Source organism: Pungitius pungitius, chromosome 10, assembly GCF_949316345.1.
Source record: "Pungitius pungitius chromosome 10, fPunPun2.1, whole genome shotgun sequence".
Classification (NCBI taxonomy): Eukaryota; Metazoa; Chordata; class Actinopteri; order Perciformes; family Gasterosteidae; genus Pungitius; species Pungitius pungitius.
In genome coordinates, this window is record NC_084909.1 from 1,166,795 (window position 1) to 1,187,773 (window position 20,979).

Genomic DNA, 20,979 nt, shown 5'->3' on the forward strand with positions numbered 1-20,979 from the left:
ACCTGATTAACAGACTTTCCCCGTGAAAAGGAGACCGTAATCCTGGACCTGGCGACATTGTGATTTACAGACGTGACAGAAAGAAGCCCTGATTACTGAACTACTCGCTCATATTGCTGAAAGTTGTTTCTAATCTATCACAAAAGATGATTTGTTAAATACATTAAAAAAAACTCCAGTTCTGCTGAGCCGGTCCATTCAAATGGGCTGAAGATGAAAGGCTATTTGTTCAGCTTGATGGGCATTAGAGGCCCAGCTTGTGCTGCAGTGGTTCACCGTGTTTTGTCCTGTGCTGCCCCCCAGTGGAGGACGGACCAACACGCACTCTGGACTAAAACGTGGATTTCTCCCCCCTTTCCAATATGAAAATGAATGAAGAACACTTGACTTCTACTGTAGCAAAGCTTTACTGAGTCATGATCAGGCATTCCAGAAAAAAAATATAAGTATATATAAAATTGCATTTGAAAGGTCACAATCTGTATTTCCAGTCAGCCTGATCAGTGACACATTTCCTACTTATTTTGTAATTACAGACCTCCTCAAAGCAGGAATCTTCTCAGTGTGTCATAACAATACTGCCAACATTATTTTCCCCAAAAAAGAAAATATATAAATCTACTTCATATCTACAGCCAGCTGATGCCATTATACTGACAATACTTTAAAACTGTTACAACACTTTCGGACAAATATCTGAACAGCGAGCAGTGGCATAAATAAGAGAGTCGGCTCCCTTTGTTCACAGACAAGACTGAAATGAGGCTGTGACTTTAGTGGTTACAATGTCTATCGTATTGAGGTTAAGAACGTGACACATGACGAAATGGGATGGTTGAGATGTTTCCCTCCAGTTGGGAAGCGGATCAGACCCAGAGAGCGCGTGGTTCAGCCTTCTCACATCCGAGTACATTCTTTTCCATAAGGCAGAAGCTGCAGCACATTCATCCCAGCAGCATCTTCTGCAAATCACTTCACAATCCACCCAAAGCGGCCTCTTGCATTTACGTCGTTGATTTTCAAGGTAAAGATCATCGCAGGTAGAGGCTTCGAGGATGGGATGACTTTACACAAACCTCAGTGTTACTCAGAGTCACGACGAGTTCACAAAGTAACACAACGGACTTCATCAATGATTACAACGTTCAAAAAGGGAAAGTAGGAGCAGGATAAAAATAAAAAAAGCGGTCAGCTACGTCGTCGTCCGATGCAAAACGTCGATTTCAAGCTCCAGTGTTGCAAAACATTTCCAGTGGTCTTCATACAGCGTCAGCTGGATTGTTCTGGTCCTTCATCCAGTGAACCCGATCCAGTGGTGTGAATGAACAGTAATAAAACTAAAAAGGGAGGAATTAAAAAACAACAAACGGGAGAAAAGCAGCGTTCCCTTTTGCTTTTGTTTCCCTTCAGTGCCGAGAGACTTTAGAGCGTCAGACCCGACTTCCCCTCTGCAGCAAACCAGCGAGAGAGACGGAGACTCGGCAGTTAGGTCTCCTGAGGACGTCCACACCGAAGCTACACGATTAACAAAAACTAGGCTACGCGTCACGTCGTCTCGAAAAGAAACTGTCATCACATTCCTATAATTCTCCTGTGTGCCAAGTTCAGTTTGTCCCGTATGTGCGTCAGTGTGGGTGCAACGTCCCTCACAACCTCGGTGTGTGTGTGTGTGTGTGTGTGTGTGTGTGTGTGTAGGGGGGGGGGGGGGGTGGTGATGGCCGCTCCTCGTCTCTCCATCAGAGCTCAGTGGTCAGGAGACCTCTGGGTTTGGCTCCGTCCTCCGGGGCTGCAGAGCTGCAGGACAGACGGCAGAACGACAGACGATCACAACGCCGTCCAGAACTTTACGGCACACAATGGAGTACAAATATAAAGTTGCATTAGATCGAAATGTGCAAATACTATTTATTTGGAGGTCTTTGTGCTTTAGTGAAGTACAGCACTTCAGAGAAGGTGCTTGACAAGGCCTCAACGTGACCTCATGATTTCTATAAGCAGCGGCAAGTGACTCTGAACACTTGTTTTTGGGGGGAGTTTCAGCTGAAACGGAGGCCTTTTCCTGCATGGTCAGCATCCTGCAGAGATCGCTTTAAACACAAGCTGGAGGCACTATTCCCGAGAGCTTTACCTGCCAGAGATGGTGTTATGTGTGTGCACGAGGTGGGGGAGGGCCGGGGTGACAGCGGCTCCCCCATCTGCAGGGAGGAGAGGGTTGACCTTAGCAGGGGGGTCAAGGTCGAGGAGGCCGTTAGTAAAGGCGCCGGGAGGCTGCATTAGAAGGGGACGAGGGAGAAGGAAGGAGGTTATTCTCTACATAGCTTCTAAAAAAAAAAAATTGAGCAGCAACTATGCAAGAACATCTGGACCAAATGGGCGGTTTAACATGAGACAACAGATTGATCACTCACAGCAGCAGCAGGAATGATCCAGCGAGGCGTGATGGGAGGTTTGGGCTGCTGCACTGGTGGTAACTGGGAGACAGAACGATCACAACACTGCATTGAGCAAACTAATGGGTGGCATTCTACCACCTTTCATCACTGACGTGGGGTTTCTTCAAAACGCTTGATCCTCAGCACAGAGATAAAAAGGGGAGGTGGTTGAAATCTTCCCCAATCAACAATGGTTTGGCCAAACTTGGTAAAAAAAAGAAAAGGTCTATAATGCATTGAAACTCCATGAAAGCAAGGTAAGCGTTTGCCTGAGGTTAAAGGTCACGGGTTCACGCCCTGCGGTGAACTCGTCGGTCTTACCACGGGAGCAGCGTCCGTGAAGTCGATCAGGTTGTCGGACAGCGGGCCGATGTTGTGAAGTTCCTCAGCTTTTCCCTGCAGAACAACAGCCACCGTTACAAATCCTCAACAGCGACTCAAAGAGGAGCCAATAAAGCAGCGCGCGGGACAACGCTGGGTTCTCCGCTTTAACTCGTTATGCAGTAACTGTTGGACGAAAGCTGAGAAGTCGCCTGCTGTCACTTTGAATCCCCTCCGGTTACAGAGCGGCCATAAAGGCGCCGTTGGGGGTTACCTTCGGCGCCGCGCCCTCGCTGGCAGACTCCGAGGGAGTCAGAGGAACCTTGGGAGCAGCCGGGTGCAGATCGTTGGCGAGCCTCTCTGCACTGATGAGCAGAAAAAAAATAATTAAAAACAGAATTCCAGGTACCTCTTCACCTGTATTTCACGTGGCTCTTGGTACATTTAGTTACACATTTGATAAGTTTCAAGAAAACCTTTTCATTCATGTGATGAATCGGTGGCTTGTTTAAGACAGCATGAGAGCACAGTGACAGCATGTCTGTTTAGTCCTGCTGTCAGAGACGCCAGGCGTATCCAGGCAGAGCTCAGGTCATGTGACTCAACACGCGCAGCAAGTACACACACATACACACACACTGCTTAGACACGCCAACAGATGTCAGCAAAGACCACAAAGAACGAGCACCGCCTTTGTCTTCGGTGAAGGTTGTGTGTTGCGTATTATAATTTGGGTGTAAAACAATGAAGGAAAATCAACCAAAAAAAGAAAGATGATCTCCTTTCCTTCCCGTTTCACTCTCAGTACGGATCATGAATGCAAATAGAGTCAAACCAGGTAGTCATAGGAGAGAGACGGACCTGGCCCCTGACTTGAGCAGGTCCCGGGACTCGGGGACTTCAGGGCGGCTGCTGAGGGACAGAGACGAGTTGCTGCCCAGTCGCCCGGAACGAACCTTCAACCTGCAAACAGAACGAGCTCAGATCTCTACTCGCAATTTCTGCTTCAAATATTAACACAAAAATAAATCAAACACTTTTACAGCAACAACAAATTCAAAATTCTAAAAATTCATCATGGATCTAATTGAATGAGGTAAGAGGGAGAAAGCACATTTAAAGGGATTGTTTTACATAAGGATATAGACAGTATAGATCGTTACAAACTGTAATTAACAAATCTTACGCGGCTCACTTCCCCCCCCCCCGCGCCCCCATCATCATCATCATCATGAGCCTCCGAGACAAAGCAGGGATTTGCTGCACAATCTGTAACAAGGAGCTGAGGGTGATGTAATGTTTCCTGAGATACGCAAATAATCCTCATGAATATTCAAGCTCTTGATCAGCTCCAGCTGCAGGCTGAGCGCCGATTGGCTGAGACGACGTGTTGGCAGTTGGCATGACTCAGGAAGGTGGAGGAGGGAAAAGGCCCACATTTCACGGCTTTTCTCCCGTTTCCTCTGCACGGAATGTATTAAAGAGGAGAGAAGATCGTACCTTGCTGAGGCCTCCTGCAGGTTACAGTTTTTATCACCAACAACCACGACATGTTCCTCCAAAGATCCCTACACAGCAGAGCGGGGGGGGGGGGGGGGAGAGATTAATGGATGGACGGACTGGAGACCAAACAGGAAGGCAGAACAACAACCGGGACACACTGATGAGTCGACTGAGGCGGTCCGTTCCCCACCTTGAGGGCAGCGGCCTCCACCTGCGCCTTCAGGATGTTGCTCTTCAGATCCTCTGGGGGGCAGAGCGCCGCGACGACGGGACTGCCGCCGGCGCTGCTCAGTCCACACTTCTCCGTGAGCTTCACCACGTCCTCCTGTTGGGACACGCACGTTGACTCTGAAGACCCCGAGACGACCCCGCTGCGCTACTTTCCCTGCACTATTTGGACAAGCCCCCTCACCTGATTGTTCATGGCCATGTTGACGTTGACGTTCTTTGGAGCGGCGAGAAGCGGGCTGCTCTCCAACTCCAGCTGCTTCAGCCGAGCGGCCGCTTCTGGGGAGACACGGCGTTCGTTACACACCGATCGGACGGCTTCCATCGCGGTCGACAGGGTCCACGTGTGGGGGGGGGTCTGCGACGCGCCATCGCTGGACCGCGTTAGTTTAGCCTCATTTCTGAATACAAGTCGGTTGTCTGTGGCCTCACCAGCGAGGCCGAGGGGGTCTTCCCCGGTGGCGCCGGGGGGTGCGTAGGCGCAGCTCGGTCCGGCCTCGTCCGCGGACGTCTCGGCGGGGTTGACAGGGGCCCTGAGGACGTCATCAATGCACGTCTCCATCAGGTCAGCGACCGCGGGGAGGCTAAAGATGGGAAACGAGAGCAGGAGGAGGGCGTAAAACAAGGGAAACGGCGGAGGATATAATGCAAGGGTTAAATTACAGGTGTTTGACTTACCTGCAACGTCCATAAAACATGAATTAACTCTGAAAAGATCTCAAAACCGGCCCATGATGAAACATCAGAAGACATTTTTTTGGAAAGTTTGGAAAAAAATGAAACTGCATATGGCTGTATTCAGAATTTAAAAAAATGTTGGTTGTCAGGAATTTGAAAAAGTACAAAGAAGTTTCCGGTTCTTTCACAAAGGAACTGTGCTCAAGAGGGAAGCTTAAAATACAAAACATTGGAGAAAACACGATTCAGTTGGAAATAAGGCAGCAGAGCAATAAAATAACCTTAAGGGGAAAAGATGTGGTCCAATATTCAGGGTTTTAAAGCGACTTGAAGGAGAACATTTGATACTGTGGTGGAAGCTCTTCCAGGTAAATTACCTCATATTCCTGTAGCCCGAAGACATGGTGAAACACGAGAAGTATCCACTACTCATTATTACTTCTACTGCCTGAGAGCAGCAGCTTGAGCACAGCACACGCAGAGATGTGAAGAACAGTAAACACTCCCACATGAGGAGTAACCCACGAAGGAGACCATGACGTGTGGTTAAAATTAAAGGCCACGCTTAAAGTAGCCAGGTGAATAGATTTCCTTTGTTTTGGGGCTTTACCCCACTAGCTCGTAGCGAGCGATTGAATATCATCTTTATGATGTGTTCATTGGCTAAAGTACATAAAGTGAAACCCAATGGCAAAAGAAGCATTCGACCATTCGAGAAAAACTACAAAACTACAAATTGTCTTCTCAATCAAGAGGGATCCGGTCTTTATTCTCCGATATGATTTTGGATGAGATCAGAATGGTTTTACATCCTTTGGTCAAAGCTATGTTGTAACTAAGCATAAATATGAGGAAATCATCTTCATTGGTTGAACTGTGCAAGAAAACGTTGATGTTGGTGATGTAGTCGAGGTGCAGCTTTCATCTGTCCAAAGCACCACTACCTGGGGGGGTTACACTTCACAATAACCCCTCCCACCTGTGTTCACATCACAAATACACGTTCGAGTCACTTGTGAACATTTCAATGGGATCGGGGCGGCTGGATTTCGAGCCTAATGTTGGATGAGAAGGTACTTTTCAGATGAGAGTGTACGGTCAAAGACAAATCTACTGACCCTCGTATCCAACTACCTTTTAAAACAAAAGCAGATCCACAAAATGTGTCCAACACGTTAAATACAAAAGAGAAAAATCACATTTTCATTTCAATTAAATATATTTAAAAAGAAAAAACTGATTTTGAGCAGAAAAAGACCAAGATAAACCCTCCAGGGAGGAACTATGTGACTTCTAGTTTCCTGACGGAGTCGAGAGTGGAAGTTGAATTCCTCAGCCTCCCATTGATACCACCACCCCCCCCCCCCCAGCCAGCCAGTTTCACCATGAGGTTAGAAGTGAAGGACAGCTCCCCTAAGGGAAGGGAGCGAGGAGAGACACAGTGAAATGTGTAGGAAGCAACAACTTTCACAACTGTCCAAGGAGCGAGGCCCGAAGACGAGGACGTCACATCACGCAGTGAGACACTTATTCAGCTACAAGGCCCCGTCGCACCAAACGAGTCCGTCCATGCAGCGCTCTGGAATAACAGAAGTTATTTCTCCTTGGCGGGTCACTGCAGAGCCGTTCCCCATTTGTCAGTGTGATGTCCGATGGGTGTCAGTACAGGGAGGGGGGGGGGAGGGGGCGGGGCGGGGGGGGGGGGTTGCGGTCGGATCCTCGGGTCCGGACGGCCCGTGGCAGGGAGCTTTGACGAGACATGAGCATGAGGGGTGGAGGAGAGGAGACCTGAGGAGAGCAGGGTGGAGGATAACGTAAAGAGGCTGTGTGGAGCGAGAGGAAGGGAAGCACCAAGCGAAAGCAAAGGCCAGGAGGAGATCGTGTGCTGGTTTGACTCGTTGAAGGGAAACTGTGAGGAGGAGCAGAAGGGAACTAGGAGTTTAGCTGATGACATCAGTCAGAAAGAGAAGAGGAGTTGACATGCAGGCGGCCTTGTAGCCGGTATGATTTGGATTGCATCATCAGCGTTAAGAGCAATAAGCAAATCAGTATTGATTCCCCTTTGAGCTTAGCAAAGCGGGAGGACGACGGCGGGACGGATGGAGGAGATTGACGCCTCGGGGGCTCCATGCAAAGTCAAAAGTGATCAGCACTAAAAAGCAGGAGTGGGAGGAGAGAGGGATCAGTCTGAAGTAGTAAAGTCTCTTTCAAAGTATCCTCCTCCGGTCCACTGAGTCAGGTGTGAACTGTTACCACGGGCTGAGTGCATGGACACAAACACACGAGGGCTTAGGATTTTGTAAAGTGGTTAGTGAAAGCTGGACAGCAGGTCTACTGCAGAGGAATCCAGGTCTTTGCTACGCTAAACTGTTTTTTTGTTGGTACGTTTAAAGCTAGTTTAAAAACCTTGAAACTGGGAAGTGAAACATCCGGAGCCTTTGCCTTTCCAGCTAAAGGAAAAAGAGTTTGTTGAGAGGGAGGCGGGGAAGACGGTATTTATAGCTTTTAGGATTTACCGTTGAGCGACAGAGTTTGAAAGAGGAGTAATGAGACGGGTCATCGCTCTGTGTGCACCTTTTCAAGGTCACGTCTGTGCATCCTGTTTTTCAGGGAAATAAATTAAGAAAAGGACCCAGCCAATACTACCTACTACTACAATGAGGAATTTGCTTTACTAGAAACGGGGTCCGCCCGAGTTGAACGCCAGAGGAGTGTGATTAACAAATAAGAGTCATTATTTTACATCTGGGCAGGTTAGGTTTAAAGAGTGGTTCACTAGATGCACAGCAGGACATTAAAGGGCTGAAAGCAAAGACATCTTCACACTGAAATGCACCCAAGTCTTCAACAGAACGCTCCCAAAGCTGAAATCATCATCACCACCGATTCAAGACGCCCAAAATGCAAATCCCAGCACCGCAGCCCAAATCACACCCATTGGGTTGGCTTGTCATGCTGATCAAGAAGCAGAATCACAGGAGGCCGTTTCCGTACAGTAAAACCCTTCCAAAGCCCGCCACTGCACAGCGATTGATTGGTTGAAGCCGGAGCGATGGCGAGGTTCAGCGCTTGATCGTACCTACCTGGCCGGCCTCCACACACGACCAATTGGTCCTCAGTACATTTTAATACTGGAACACACAGGGGAACAGTGCAGGTTTATAACAGAGGGCGGAGCACTTATTTTAATGTTCATTTACTTGTTCATGCAAAAAAAAAAAAAAAAAAAACACATTTCATCAGATCGATCATGTTGCAGGTTCGCCAAGACAGCGGAAATAAAAGGGGGCTGAGCATGCACCATTAAGAATAATCCTGCCATCTGTGGTCACAGGCTCCGTGGATGAACAACACACCGACCCAACCGGTTCAAACCAGCTGTGGTTCATATCAGTGCGCACTGTAGTAAGCTGCCACTGGCAAACTAATTGGCATTTAACATCCAGTCTCCAAAAATCCAAACCAAAATGCTTCTCTTAATAATAATAAAAATGTTTTTAAAAACAGGCAGCCATTCACAAGAATTAACTCTGCGCTCCGGTACCAACCTCCTCTTTTCTCCTCCAGGACTCCTGGGTAGAGCTTCAATTTCCATGGGTGCACAGGCAGAAGCAGATGCTGGGGTGACCACGGGCGCCGAGGACCAGGCACTTCTACCGGGAGGAGCCTTCAGCCGGAGACAACCACACGCAATAAGTATTGGAAGGTAGCGAGAATGTGAAGAAAAAGAGCTGCAGCAGTAAAGAGTAATGTGCTTCTCAAAGCATTGTAATATTCTAAAATGTTTTATTTACTTGCGTAAATTAACTAAATTAACTTGAAGCTGGGCCTCATTTACTATTTTCTGCTGAGACTACTTTGCTCCGTTTGGTTTTCCCGTGACATGTAGTTCTGCTCCTCACCTTGATGCCTCTGCTGGAGCTGAAGCCGTTGCCTGAGGACAGAATCCTGAGCAGAGAAGAAATGACCAAATGAAAACAAACACCTTCAGGTAATGCAACGTCTATTCAACACAGCTTTAAATGTGGCTAAAAGCCTCAAAAAGCCCCCCGACTCGTCACCGTCTGGGACCCGAGGTGTGATAAAAAAAAAAAGTTAGAGGAACATTAATAGTCACGATGCTGTGAGTCAACCGGTCCCATGACAGATTAAAACCACTGACATCATGCGTTTAGCACACACACACACACACACAACAAAAGGCTACTTCTGCACAGAGATTAAAAGGCAAGCCTTTGGGTGGCATTCGTATATGAAACAAGAGATTTGTCCACACTGTTCAAACGTCAGCGTACTCACTCCTGGGGATGGAACGCTCCTGTGAAAACACAACAAACAGACAGTTAGTGCAAAGTACTAAAAAAAAAAAAAAAAAAAAAAAAACATGCTACTGGGAATTTGGGCTGTCAAAAATTGCTCGTTTGAATATTCGCTTTGTTGTTTCTTCACATTTGAATATTAATTTTCACAATTGAATATCTGATTTTAAGGACTATTCGCATATAGAATATTCGTTGACAGCCCTACAGGTAATGCGCATACTTCCTTTACTAAATGCATTGCTCGTGTATGTGCTTGCATCTGAATGTTTCTTTGCTATGTGATGTGTGTGTGTGTGATATGGAGGGTTAGGAGTTAGACGCATGCTGTGCAGAGTCGTCCTCGCCTCTGTTCTGCATGGTTCTCCTGGAGTACCGGCGACTGGGCCTTCTCTCAAAGGAGGCGGACCGTCTGGCTTTGTTGGCCTTGGTTGTCTGATACTCAGTCTTCCCACTGGCCACAAACACACAAAAATACATTCTAAGACAGGAAAGGACATCGTTCCAGCTGCCCGACAGCTTTCCGAATGATTCATGGATTAAAAAGTCCCAAAGAAAACAAAAGTCACAGCGGTGCCCCCCGCTGAACTCTGGACTCATCCAAGCGATAACCTTCCATTAACAACAAACCCCGTAACCTCTGTGTAAAACCAACAATGCTTATCCAACGAGGTCACACACACACACACACGTTGACATCGAGTGCCTGTCTTGTGCCACTGAAACATCTGCATAAACTCATGTACAGATAAGGACACTGCACAAAAACTAGGACCATCTGCTGCTGTGGTCCAACAGATTGTACAGAAACAAACACACAGTCCAACCGGACTGTTCCCAACACTCGTCTCAACATTCTTATCTTCAAGCATTTCTCATTTAGATAGAGCCCACTTCATATCATTTACACACTATATTTTCACATGTATTTGATAGAAGTGAAGTTTGACACAATTTAAGATATTTGTTTTATTAGTGGGAAAAAAAACTTCTAAATTAAGATATAATGAGCAAAAACACCTAACCCCTAACAGGCAAAATGTAAGCCGTGGGTTTAAATGCAGCGTCTGCTAAATGACATGTAATGTAATCATGTAAAAGCATTTTGAAGAAGGTTCAGCCGTGTGTCACCTGTATCTGAAGCGTGATCCCATGCGGATGAACCCGGAGCTTGCAGAGTTCTTTTGGACCGGCCCTCTCAGCCTAAAGAAGGCATGGTGCTCTACGGCACACTTCCAGAGGTGCTTACAGGCCTTGGGGTGGTCCATCCTGAAGACAAAAGTGTGCTCCTGTTCTTTGCCCTGGGGGGGGGGATTGGTTCCATGTTAGATTGGGAGCTCGATTGAGGAAGGAGACTAATATGTGAAGACAAGATCTAAAGAGATGGGTTACCTTATGTAGGTATAAACCAACATTAAAGCCGCAAATAAAGACAATATTTATATTTTGAACATCAAAATGATTGGAGCTTTGAAGGTGGAAGCGCCTGAAACGTACGTTCTTTGACTCCTCTGGTTACAAAAAGAAGTTGAAAGTCAATGAGACGATGACCCTATTTGTAGACTGATCCATTACCTTGGCAAACAATGTAAAGATAAGTTTGTGGTCCAACTCTAGCATCAGTAGTCTTTGATGCAGCGTGATGTTCCTTTGGGTAAATATGGCCAGGTGTGCTTTGGGGCGGGGCTACCTGGTGTTGGACATGTAACCACCAGAGCACTGCCCAGCCTGGGTGTCGTCTGTGGTTTCGTCTAAATATTTGAACCCATTGAGTCTCTTCTCACCTACATTTTGGGGGCCTGAAAATGTCAGTATTCTGTTGCACTGAGCATCAACATCTTGTGTCACTGTTGGAAGAAACGACCAACAAAAAGCTTTCCTAATGGCTCTAATTATAGTGACAGACACATTTAGTTCCACAGAGGGGAGAAGCTATTCAACAATTTTCAATGCAATTAAACTGAAAGTTGGTCAGAGGCAACATTCTCATCTCTGAGGCTCCTGCTATATCTGTGTGTGTGTGTGTGTGTGTGTGTGTGTGTGTGATACAAACATCTCGACAGAGCTGAGAATTACAGTCCATGCAGTAAATGCCTGTAGAGAAAAGACTAGTATGCAGCATATAACTGTTTGGGACAGAGCTGTGTGTGTGTGTGTAGGAGTTAGAGAACGGTGCATACCAGAAATACCGGAGGGGGCAGGCTTCTTTATTAACCTCACTCAGACCTCCAGGATAGACATGAACAGCCTCTCTCTCATGCACACTAGCCTGCGGGTAGCACAACGCTAAGCCTGGTTTCATTTTGATTTGGAACCAGCCTCCTTTGGGGCTCAGGCACTGCTTCCAAATAGCTTTAAGAGCAGTATGTACGGTTTGAAACCAATTATAAGGTTTGTAAATAACCAACTTAGTTGTTTATGTCCCCATTTGCATCAGGAGCAAAGTGTGGCTAGTGCAGTACATTCTTTATAGTCAGAGTACATTGCGTCATTGATAAAGCGGTTATCACGAGGGGTGACCTTGGGAGACTTGGCGCATGTGGTTCATTTTCGTTTGTGTGGCAAGTATCCGAGTGTGTTAGCTCACGTTCACCTGGTCATCGTCCTCCACTACCACAAGCGTCAGTTTGCTCTTCTTAAAATCCAGACAAGTGATCTTGGGCCTACAACAATTCCAAAACACACACACACACACACACACACAAACAGAGGCAGGAATGCTGACAAGTTGTTTTGACCAAGCATTGAAGTAAAGATTCCCGGAAATAGTGACGTAACCAAACGTACCAGAAGAAGAGCCCTATCTTGGTTTCCCCTTCAAACACCAGAACTCCAGTGGGTGTCAAACCCAGACTGTACTCATTGCCATCTCTTGCCTGCATGGTAGATATCGGAATAGAGGATGTGTAGAAGAAACAGCAAAAGGGTTAACAGTACATGGTAGTGAGGAGAGTGCCTGTCAGCTACCTTGACCATATGCATGTCCACACCATACATTTCCAGCCACTTGGCTTTATTCAGGTAGTTTATTTCAGCTTGGGCTGGCATCTGACCTCTGAAAGAAAAAGGGGGAGATGAAACAAAAACAGGAAGACATTTCTGCCTGCTTAAAAACATGCAGTGCAGATCCAAGCCGAAGGGACGCGACAGCAGGAATGCATCAAGTCCACACATGGACTCCCTTTATCATTAGAATCTGCTTTCTATGGCCATCGTCTAAAGGAATCCTCGTCATTGAAAGCAGTTTCTTACCTGCACTCCTTCCACTTGTTGTATATCTCCAGCTCCACGTCCTCTGTCTGGTTGGGGGTGAAACGAAACTCTGACACCAGGTCCAGATTATGTTCTAATGGGTCACAATCCCCGAGCTCAGCTGAAAACACACAGGCAAGCACACTTGGTTTACACCGACACCAACGTGTTTTCACAAGGCAGATTCCAGCGGGGCTGCTGTGCAGATGCATCGCATGCTGACTGGTAGTCAATGAACTGACGATTTAACATTCCTGAGATACGGGTACAGCGGAGCGGAGAAGCAGGACAGAGACCGAGACGCCTGGGTTCGGATTGCATTCGGGGTAGATAGGAGCAATCAGGACCTCGCTGTTGAGCTAGTCCAGATGTGGGCACAGCCTCGGGGGATCGGGAGGAGAAAAAGACTATTTCACTCTTCTCCTATCCCACCAATTGTCAGTGGAGTAAAACATCATTTGGAACATGGGGGAATGAGGGGAGGAAGCTCAACCAAAGGATTGAGAGGAGACAGAAAGAGAGCAGGATTAGGGGCCCTCTGGAGAGGAGGGAGCACTAATGAGCTGGCATTTACCCCACAGTGACTGTGCGCGTGTGCTCAAGAGTTTGTGCACGCAATCCCACTCAATAAACGTCTCAAATGAGTCACACCGTGTTCCTCTGAAGCAGCACTCCTTTGCTCTTAAAGTTAAACACTAAAAAGCTATGGTCTTTTTGCTATTCCTCGCTTGGTAGGAGATGCGTCTCTTTCTGTTCCATCAATATTAAATGTAAGTAGACTTCTGACTGACAATACTTATTGGATTAAGAGGTAAATTACTAGAGGCTAAATGTCTTCCCCCTATAGTTGTCCAAAGAGTTAAGTTAACAATGATGAAATACGTTTGCACTTGGGTCCAGGACAAATAAAACAAATCTAAACTTAAACGGGGAGATTAGCTCTAAACTCACTACGAACTTGACAGAATTAAAAAATCTGCGCTCTCAAAAGGGTGCCCTGAAAACACTAAATAAAGGCAGCTATTAAAGAGCCGTTTCCAATTAAGAAGGCTGTGCTTACCCTGTAGCGAGAAGGCAGCCAGCTCCACCGCGGTGTCAAACGGACATTCTAGCCTGGAAGTACAGACACGAGTCAGAAACATGAGCTTAAAACACTTTCACAGCCCCAAACAGGCCTACACCACGTATTACTATTATTATTCCGCCAACATGTAACCTGATAAAGAAAGGCATTACAAAGCAATGTGCTGCCACAATATGCAACAGTTTGGTTAATATTGTGAAAAACAACCATCTTTCTTTGTGACACCAAGTTCTGTCCACGTTAATCCATCAAGTTGGAGGAAGAGAAAAGTAAAAACCCAGGGATGGACTTACTTGCCACTGAGGATGTCTTGCTTTAACTGTAACACAAAGAGGTATCTGAAAGAAAAACAAAACAATGCTGTTTGGTGAGGACATGTAAATAATTTTGCAGTTTTATTGAAAATATTACAGAAACACTAATGCATACAAAAATGGCAGTAAGGAACACCAAAATAATAGTATGTTTGTGGCATAACTCACCTGGTGAGCTCCTCGTGCAGGTTGTTTGGTTCTGAGGAGTAAAACTTAACCCTCAGGTGAAGGCAGTACGGTGGGCCAACTACAAAATGAAAGTAAATCAATCAAACTGACAGTTGAGTAAATCATTTGGACTTCAATGTGATAGCAGAAATACCAGGATGATGTTTTGTTTTAATAAACTGTCTTAAAACACCCAATGAAGCACATTTATTTACACAGTGTTTTGTAAAAAAAATAAATATTTAAGACCACTGTCCATGAACCACGTCTAATAAGAGAAGTGCAATAGGATGTTTCAAAGTAAGCATGTTGGTTGAGGTACTTACTTTTAACTTGTTTCTTGATACTTTTTGTAACATCAAGCCAGTGCTGAAACAACATAAAGGGGATTAAAAACACTGATGAGGTTGAGATGAAGATTAAAAAATACATATGCTAAGTATAACCAACTATTAAACTATTTATTTTACAAAAATAAATAAAATAACCAACTGATGAGTTGAATTGCATGAGGTGCTTCGTTAAAATGCAACACAGACAATATTACACAAACACAACCTGTGTGCTTTGGTGTTTGTGAGGCTGCTCAATGACATCATGCGTTACCTAAACCCTAATCCTATCCCAACACCCTCCCTTAAACCCCCAAATTCAACACACACAACTGTTCTGTGCTATAATTGTTTAATTCTTCGTGGAAGTTCAGGCTCTACGAGGCATGAAATATGTCAAAGAGAGGCGGTAGTGGTGGTGATTGTGTGCCTGCACGTAAAGAGAGATAACAGAGGGACTCGCAGCACTCTCTAGTCTCCTCTCCCCCACATTCCTTATCACAGACACAACCCCCCCCTCCCACCTCCCCCACCCTTTTGATTCTCTGGCTCCACCCCTCAGCTACGTCCTCACACCGGCTTCACAGTGCATCAGCGTGAAGAAACTGGCAGACCAGCGACTTGAAACAGTCTCAGTCAGACCCGGCCTGACTCAGAGCGATGACAAGAGACCCATGACCAATCCCGTTAGTCCATTCACAACGAGGGGGAGGGGGGGTGGGTGCAGAGCCCAGAGCCTCTTTTCAAATGAATGGTGATTAAGACTGAGATCTTGAGTTTGTGTTTGAACGACATTTCAAACGATGAAATGTAAAACAGTTGTGAACATTTGGATACATTTGTTATTAGTCCAGCAAACAAACAAACATTTGGGGGGGGTAGGGGGGGTGGTGGAGAGGTCACTATGTAACGTGTGTATTCTTACCGGCACTTGTGCAGAGTCCATGAAGCGAAGTCCGAAGTAGTCCTTCTCTACGATGTCCAGGTGGTACATGATCTGGTCAAACAGCTCCTCGCCTTTTGCTTTTTTCTGATCAGGGAAACACACACAAACACACACACACACACACACACACACACACAAACAGCAGAGTGAGATGTTGCCCAGAGCAGGATTACAAGTAATAAACTAGGCCAAATAAAAACGAATTGAGTGAACATGAAGTGAAGTTGGTCATTCGCGGTTAGTACGACACAAAGACCAATAAAAAGGAGCAATGAGTCTCAGGGAGGTTAATACATCTAATTTACAATAAAGGAAACGGCAACACAGCTGTGACTCATGAACTATTTTATTGGCTCAATTATTCAGTGTCTCACTGATTATCACATCCTGGAGCAGTTTTAACTTCTCTCCCATCTGTTGTCGTTGTTCCAAGCAGTTATTTATGTGCAAATACAAAAATTAATAAAATGCCATTAATTTTGTTTCGGGTTTGAAGTTTAAATTCCAAAAGACCTGAAAAAAATCATTGCAAATGGCTTTTCCACCTCTCAAAAATAGAGTTGGACTTTGTTGAACATTAAAGAAAACGTTAACAGGTGTGGCCCTTTCAGACGAGGCCGTACCAGTTACTGCCTCTGATTCTGTCTGGGATAGCTCTCCCTCACGCACACACACACACACACACACACACACACACACACACACACACACACCTTCCAAACCCCACCATGAGGCACAGGGACAGGGTTTCCGTGGTAACAGGGACTGTAGTGCCCCAGACGCCGAGGGAACTCGGGTGGCTGAACAGATCATGTGATCACTTGGCTCAAGATGTCAGGAAAAGATCGGCCCATCAAAGATCAGGCTTTCATTTTAAAACAAATAAATTCGGCATAAGTAAGGCTTCCTTGTTTAATGGGTCAGTGCCAACTGGTACATCAACTAAACAACTGGACTAAAACTAACAACTAAAAGCTCCTGCAGTGGACACCTCACTTTGTCAACAACACCATAGTTACATGGTTTCCTACACGGCTGAGATCATGCGCTTAAATGCTGGTTCCATCAGAAACTTACGGTCAATTTAATAAACTTTGTGCTAAGACATTTCCTGGGCAGCTTTGGAGAGACCGGGTTGAGGGGGGGGGGCTGGCTACATGCTAGCTGGCATAGTTGAGTTGCATACCGCACCCCTACAGTACCCAGAGAGTACAAAGGGCTCATTGTGTGCACCCAAGACCTTGTTTTACGGCCTGCTGTATTGTTGGGCTGTTTGCAGTCTCTCTGCCTGTGAGCATCCAGCTCGGTGTCTCAGTTACATTGAGGTATTTAGATGATACTCCCATCTGCTGTAGTAACACACCAGGGCATTTTAAGGAGGGAAGACCGTGTGCTTTGGGCACGTTTGATTTATGGGAATAAAACACCTTAACCTATGACTTCTATAACTGGGAAATGGTTTACCCATTACAGTGCAAGAGATGAGGTTTAAAATTCAGTTTGTCCTTGATGATGCACCAAGTCACATATGCATGTTAAACAATGGAACACCGAGTAGAAGAAATCCAATTCAGTTAATCGATTTAGCTTTAAGAATGTTATTTTGTTGCAGTGACATCAACAGAATGACTTGTTTTGTTTAATAATGAATAAATCTTGCCTGTCAGGCGTTACGCTTTAACAAAAGGAAAAGGAAGGAAGATGACTGAGGGGACAGTGTGGGTGGCAGTAGAGTAAGTAAATACATTTCAAAAAGGAAGGAATGCGAGTCATAAGGTGGTGTGGAATTATGTTTGAGCATGGATGCCACAGAGAGCGCGCACACACACACACACACACACACAAACTGTTAAGCTGGCACCCGGTACGGGAATTCTTTCATGGAGCTAAATTCATAACTGTAACCCCAAAACAAAGATCACCATTTAGATGAGTATAATATCATATAATTCTGAATGAAACTACAACAAAAAGGAAGATATAGTCTTTGTAACTGACAACATGCTAAAGCTGAGACAGACTCCCAGCAACAGTAACGTGCCATGTTTAACTTTTTCTCTCAGTCTGGTTAACGAACTGACGACTGAAACTCTGAATGTGTGAAGCTACAACTTTCTTTTTTTTTTTTAAGCAAATCTGCTCGGCTTCCATTCTAGGGTCAAAAGGTGATCCTGCACCGTTCCTGCTGGAACGGTCTGGTCGACAATCGTATCCAGACACAAGGACCACTCGGCCAGAGTAGCACAACAACCACCACTCAAAACTACCAAAGTGCAAAAACACTGACAACAACCGAGAGCGGGCGCTTTTGATTCAGTTGTTCGGGAAAGAGACACCACATCATGTCTAAATGAGGAATGTTGCCTAAAACATGTGTATTTAATAAAAAGGAATCTGCTGAAATGCATTCAGATATCCAATCACTTTTTCAAACTTCCTTCAGGCACACCCAGCAGACAATGCTAGTGTTTTATAAAAAGGCATGAAAGCACACTTTCTAGCTCAAAGTCAATGAAATAGGAACAACTAAAACTACTACCGTTTTTCCAGAGGGAGAAACTAAAGACTACACAAGTTTAACGTCTCTACTGACAGGAAGGATTACATGTTAATGGTTTGGCAGCTCAGACTGACAAATCAAAAATGTGCGACTTTCCTTGTGAGACGCGCTGAATAACATATGTTCACGCATTCTTGCTCAATAAGCTGGAACGGACTTCACGGATCCTGGTTGATCCCAGTTTCATTTACCACCTCGAAGTATCCCTGTGGCTCTTGTGCATTAAGTAACAACCTATATAGAGAATAATAGCTTTTGAATTAAATGAGGAGAAATAAAGAAAGAAGTGTAAAACCACGACCATTTGAGATTTACCTAACAAGACAAAGTAATAATAAAGACATTAAAGTCTTCTAATTAATGCCAATCAATCAGAAGCTTGATCGGGATAGTTAGATACCAGTGGCTTCTCAGAAATGCTGCAAATTTAACAGTAGCAACACTAAAGATCTAGGGCTATAGATTTAAAAAAAGTGTGTACATTCATGCCTTCAGTTATTAAATGCTAGATTACAATTACATTTCACCTTCTACCACAAAAATCTGTTGTTTGTTCAATAAACATTTAACGCAATATGAGAATGGAGAGACAATAGAAGAGGAAGATGTGGGGAGAGTGAAGTTCTGCTTTATGTCCACTTGGTGAGGAGCAGTGCACGTCATGTGATCAAAGAGATAGGATAATAGAATTACAGGTGATCAGCACAAACACACACACCTCTCCAGCCTTCCCATAAATATATAAACGTTGCCCCTTTGACAGCCATAACAGTCACAGCTTTACACTTTTGTTCATGGATGATGTACAAGTGCAGAATAAGCCTTGTTGCCCAGTTAAAAGTTAGCAATAGAGAGAAAAACAGAGGGGTTGGCCAATAAAACCAAAAGTTCTCTCTCCCTTAAGAACAATGAGTGGTTTTCCACTCCAACAGAAACCATATATATTCTTTAGGAGTCACTTCTGATGGGTTTCTAAAGCACACTCAAGTGAAAGTATATTTTAAAAGCCATTTCAAATGCTGTGACACACTGCTTCTCACTCAAATCTAGTACGGAAAGAAATAATTATTTCCAAAAATGATGCCTGGAGATCAGCAATCATCTGGTCAGTGAGCAGGGTCAAATCCACACTGGGGGGATAAAGCACACGCACGTACGAGGAACCCTCCTCACCGGCAGGTCAACGCTGACGTCCGTCCCGTCCAGTAAGGACACGCGGCAGGTGATGACAGACGTTGCGTCCCCAGCAGCGGGGATGTGCGTCGTGGCTCGCTGGGCCTCCCGTAACCGACTTTTCTCTGCATGTTTCCGGATGGACCGTCTGCCCAGCGTCCTGCGCAGGAAACTGAGCATTATGGGAGAGATGGCGGCGGGGTATGAGTGGTGGGGGGGGTTACACTGCCACACCTGTAAGAGAAGAGAGAAGGTATGAATACATGCAAAATGTTACGTGTGTATTTGTGAACTGCACAAGTCTTTGGAATTGTTAGATATTTAAGAAGAAAATGTGGGTCAGGTTGTTGTCAGTTGTTTACAATGATCACAGTTTTGTTTGTGGTGGAATTTTGTGATGCCAGCTGACAAAACTACTAACTAACAGTGCACCCATTTGTTTGTATACCGCTGGAAGAAAAAAAACGATTTAATACGTTTGGGTCAGAGGAGGCATCATCATCCGTATTTTACCTCAAAATTAATTTAGCTAGGAAGAAGCCCGCCTACGACTTGTGCACCTGAAATCACCGTCACTGGTTTTCTAACCAAGTTAGGTTCTATATATTTGATTAAGTAACGATACAAACAGTTGGAAAGAAGGAATGTTTATTAAAAATATATCCCGTTTACGTCAATGTGTTGGAGACTCAGGAACTAACGGTATCCCACAGTTACCATTACCTGGGGAACCGTTTGGATATCGCGTCACGTTAGCTTAACTGTTAGCTAATAGTTTCAAGGCGATACTTTTACCATTAAAGTTAAAACTAAAACCAGGCAGCATGGATGAAAAAGCTTTATTACATAAAAGCCAAAACACAATTTTAAATTTGTTTTTTGGGGTGTTTTCTGTTGAACGAATAAAGCAAGGTAACGTTAAGTTACTACCAAGAAGATTCATTTAGGGTCTTGGTTAGCTAACCTGTCGACTCTGAAGATGAGCAAATCCAACGTTAGCCCCCAATTCGTGGTATTAACGTAGGTCAACCAGAGAGGAGAAACCGCTGGAATATAGACTCAATTCCCCTGGAATAACATCAACATTAATAAACCAAACGAACAAACGAATTAACGGTGACCCGTAGCATCACAACTGCAGTCAGTGGAGGCCCGAGGTAACGTTAATTCCGTAAGCAAAAGCAACAGGTGTGCGCTTGTTTTTTTTATAGCCCCGAGTGAACCGTCAACAACTAACCCAACAAGACACTTGAGGCTCCGAACAGTTGAAGCGCGTCCCGGTACGGCAAAACAAACGTCGCCTGTTGCTCGGAAAGCCGTAACCGACGGTGCACTTGCTCCGCAGCCACTTGTGGATTTCGCCCCCCCCCCCCTCCCCTTGGAGGTCTGAGATAACTACCATACTTACAAAATAATCAATTCACGGCGAGAGGACGTCCGCTTGCATGATAGACGACTAAACAGCAACCTTGTACACGTCCATGGTTCGTAACTTGTTCCTCTTTCGTCTTCTTTTTTCTTCTTTACAACGCGTTTACCTCTGCGGGATAATTTTTCCTCTCCCAGGTCCCGACAAAAAGTAGGAGGCAAAGCTTTCTTCAGGATGTGACGTCACGATAAATCCCTAACAAAAAAAAAACGTGATTAGCATTTTTAAAGAGACAAGCGG

General features: G+C 45.2%; 1 protein-coding gene across 3 annotated transcripts; it reads right to left on the reverse strand.

Moving 5' to 3' along the window:
- Positions 1–388: 388 nt before the first annotated feature.
- On the reverse strand, positions 389–20,934 carry epb41l5 (erythrocyte membrane protein band 4.1 like 5). 3 transcript variants are annotated; one of them, XM_037489036.2, is made up of 26 exons: positions 20,719–20,934; positions 19,311–19,544; positions 15,557–15,661; positions 14,626–14,668; positions 14,300–14,378; positions 14,111–14,155; positions 13,794–13,846; positions 12,734–12,854; positions 12,449–12,536; positions 12,269–12,357; positions 12,069–12,144; positions 10,613–10,782; positions 9,829–9,935; positions 9,462–9,480; positions 9,065–9,110; positions 8,711–8,829; positions 4,917–5,068; positions 4,669–4,760; positions 4,447–4,581; positions 4,254–4,321; positions 3,615–3,716; positions 3,028–3,118; positions 2,754–2,828; positions 2,409–2,471; positions 2,129–2,268; positions 389–1,794 (listed from the first exon to the last, which is right to left on the reverse strand). In XM_037489036.2, exons 2-26 carry the CDS (start codon positions 19,488–19,490, stop codon positions 1,737–1,739), a joined length of 2,316 nt encoding a protein of 771 aa, XP_037344933.2. In that variant the 5' UTR covers positions 19,491–19,544; positions 20,719–20,934; the 3' UTR covers positions 389–1,736. The 3 variants fall into 3 exon arrangements, with proteins under 3 accessions (XP_037344933.2, XP_037344932.2, XP_037344934.2); XM_037489035.2 differs by having other exon boundaries at positions 4,669–4,763; XM_037489037.2 differs by having other exon boundaries at positions 4,669–4,763; positions 12,075–12,144; positions 20,719–20,933.
- Between the last annotated feature and the right edge of the window lie 45 nt (positions 20,935–20,979).

Bases quoted from the DNA above. Each gene is read 5' to 3' on its own strand.
- epb41l5 (XM_037489035.2), bottom strand. From the start codon at position 19,490: ATGCTCAGTTTCCTGCGCAGGACGCTGGGCAGACGGTCCATCCGGAAA. The intron at 14,669-15,556 runs GTAAGAATACAC...ATGTTGTTTCAG, and splicing joins TGGACTCTGCACAAGTGCCG to CACTGGCTTGATGTTACAAA. The intron at 5,069-8,710 runs GTTGGTACCGGA...TCCCATCTTTAG, and splicing joins CCTGGAGGAGAAAAGAGGAG to CCTCCCCGCGGTCGCTGACC.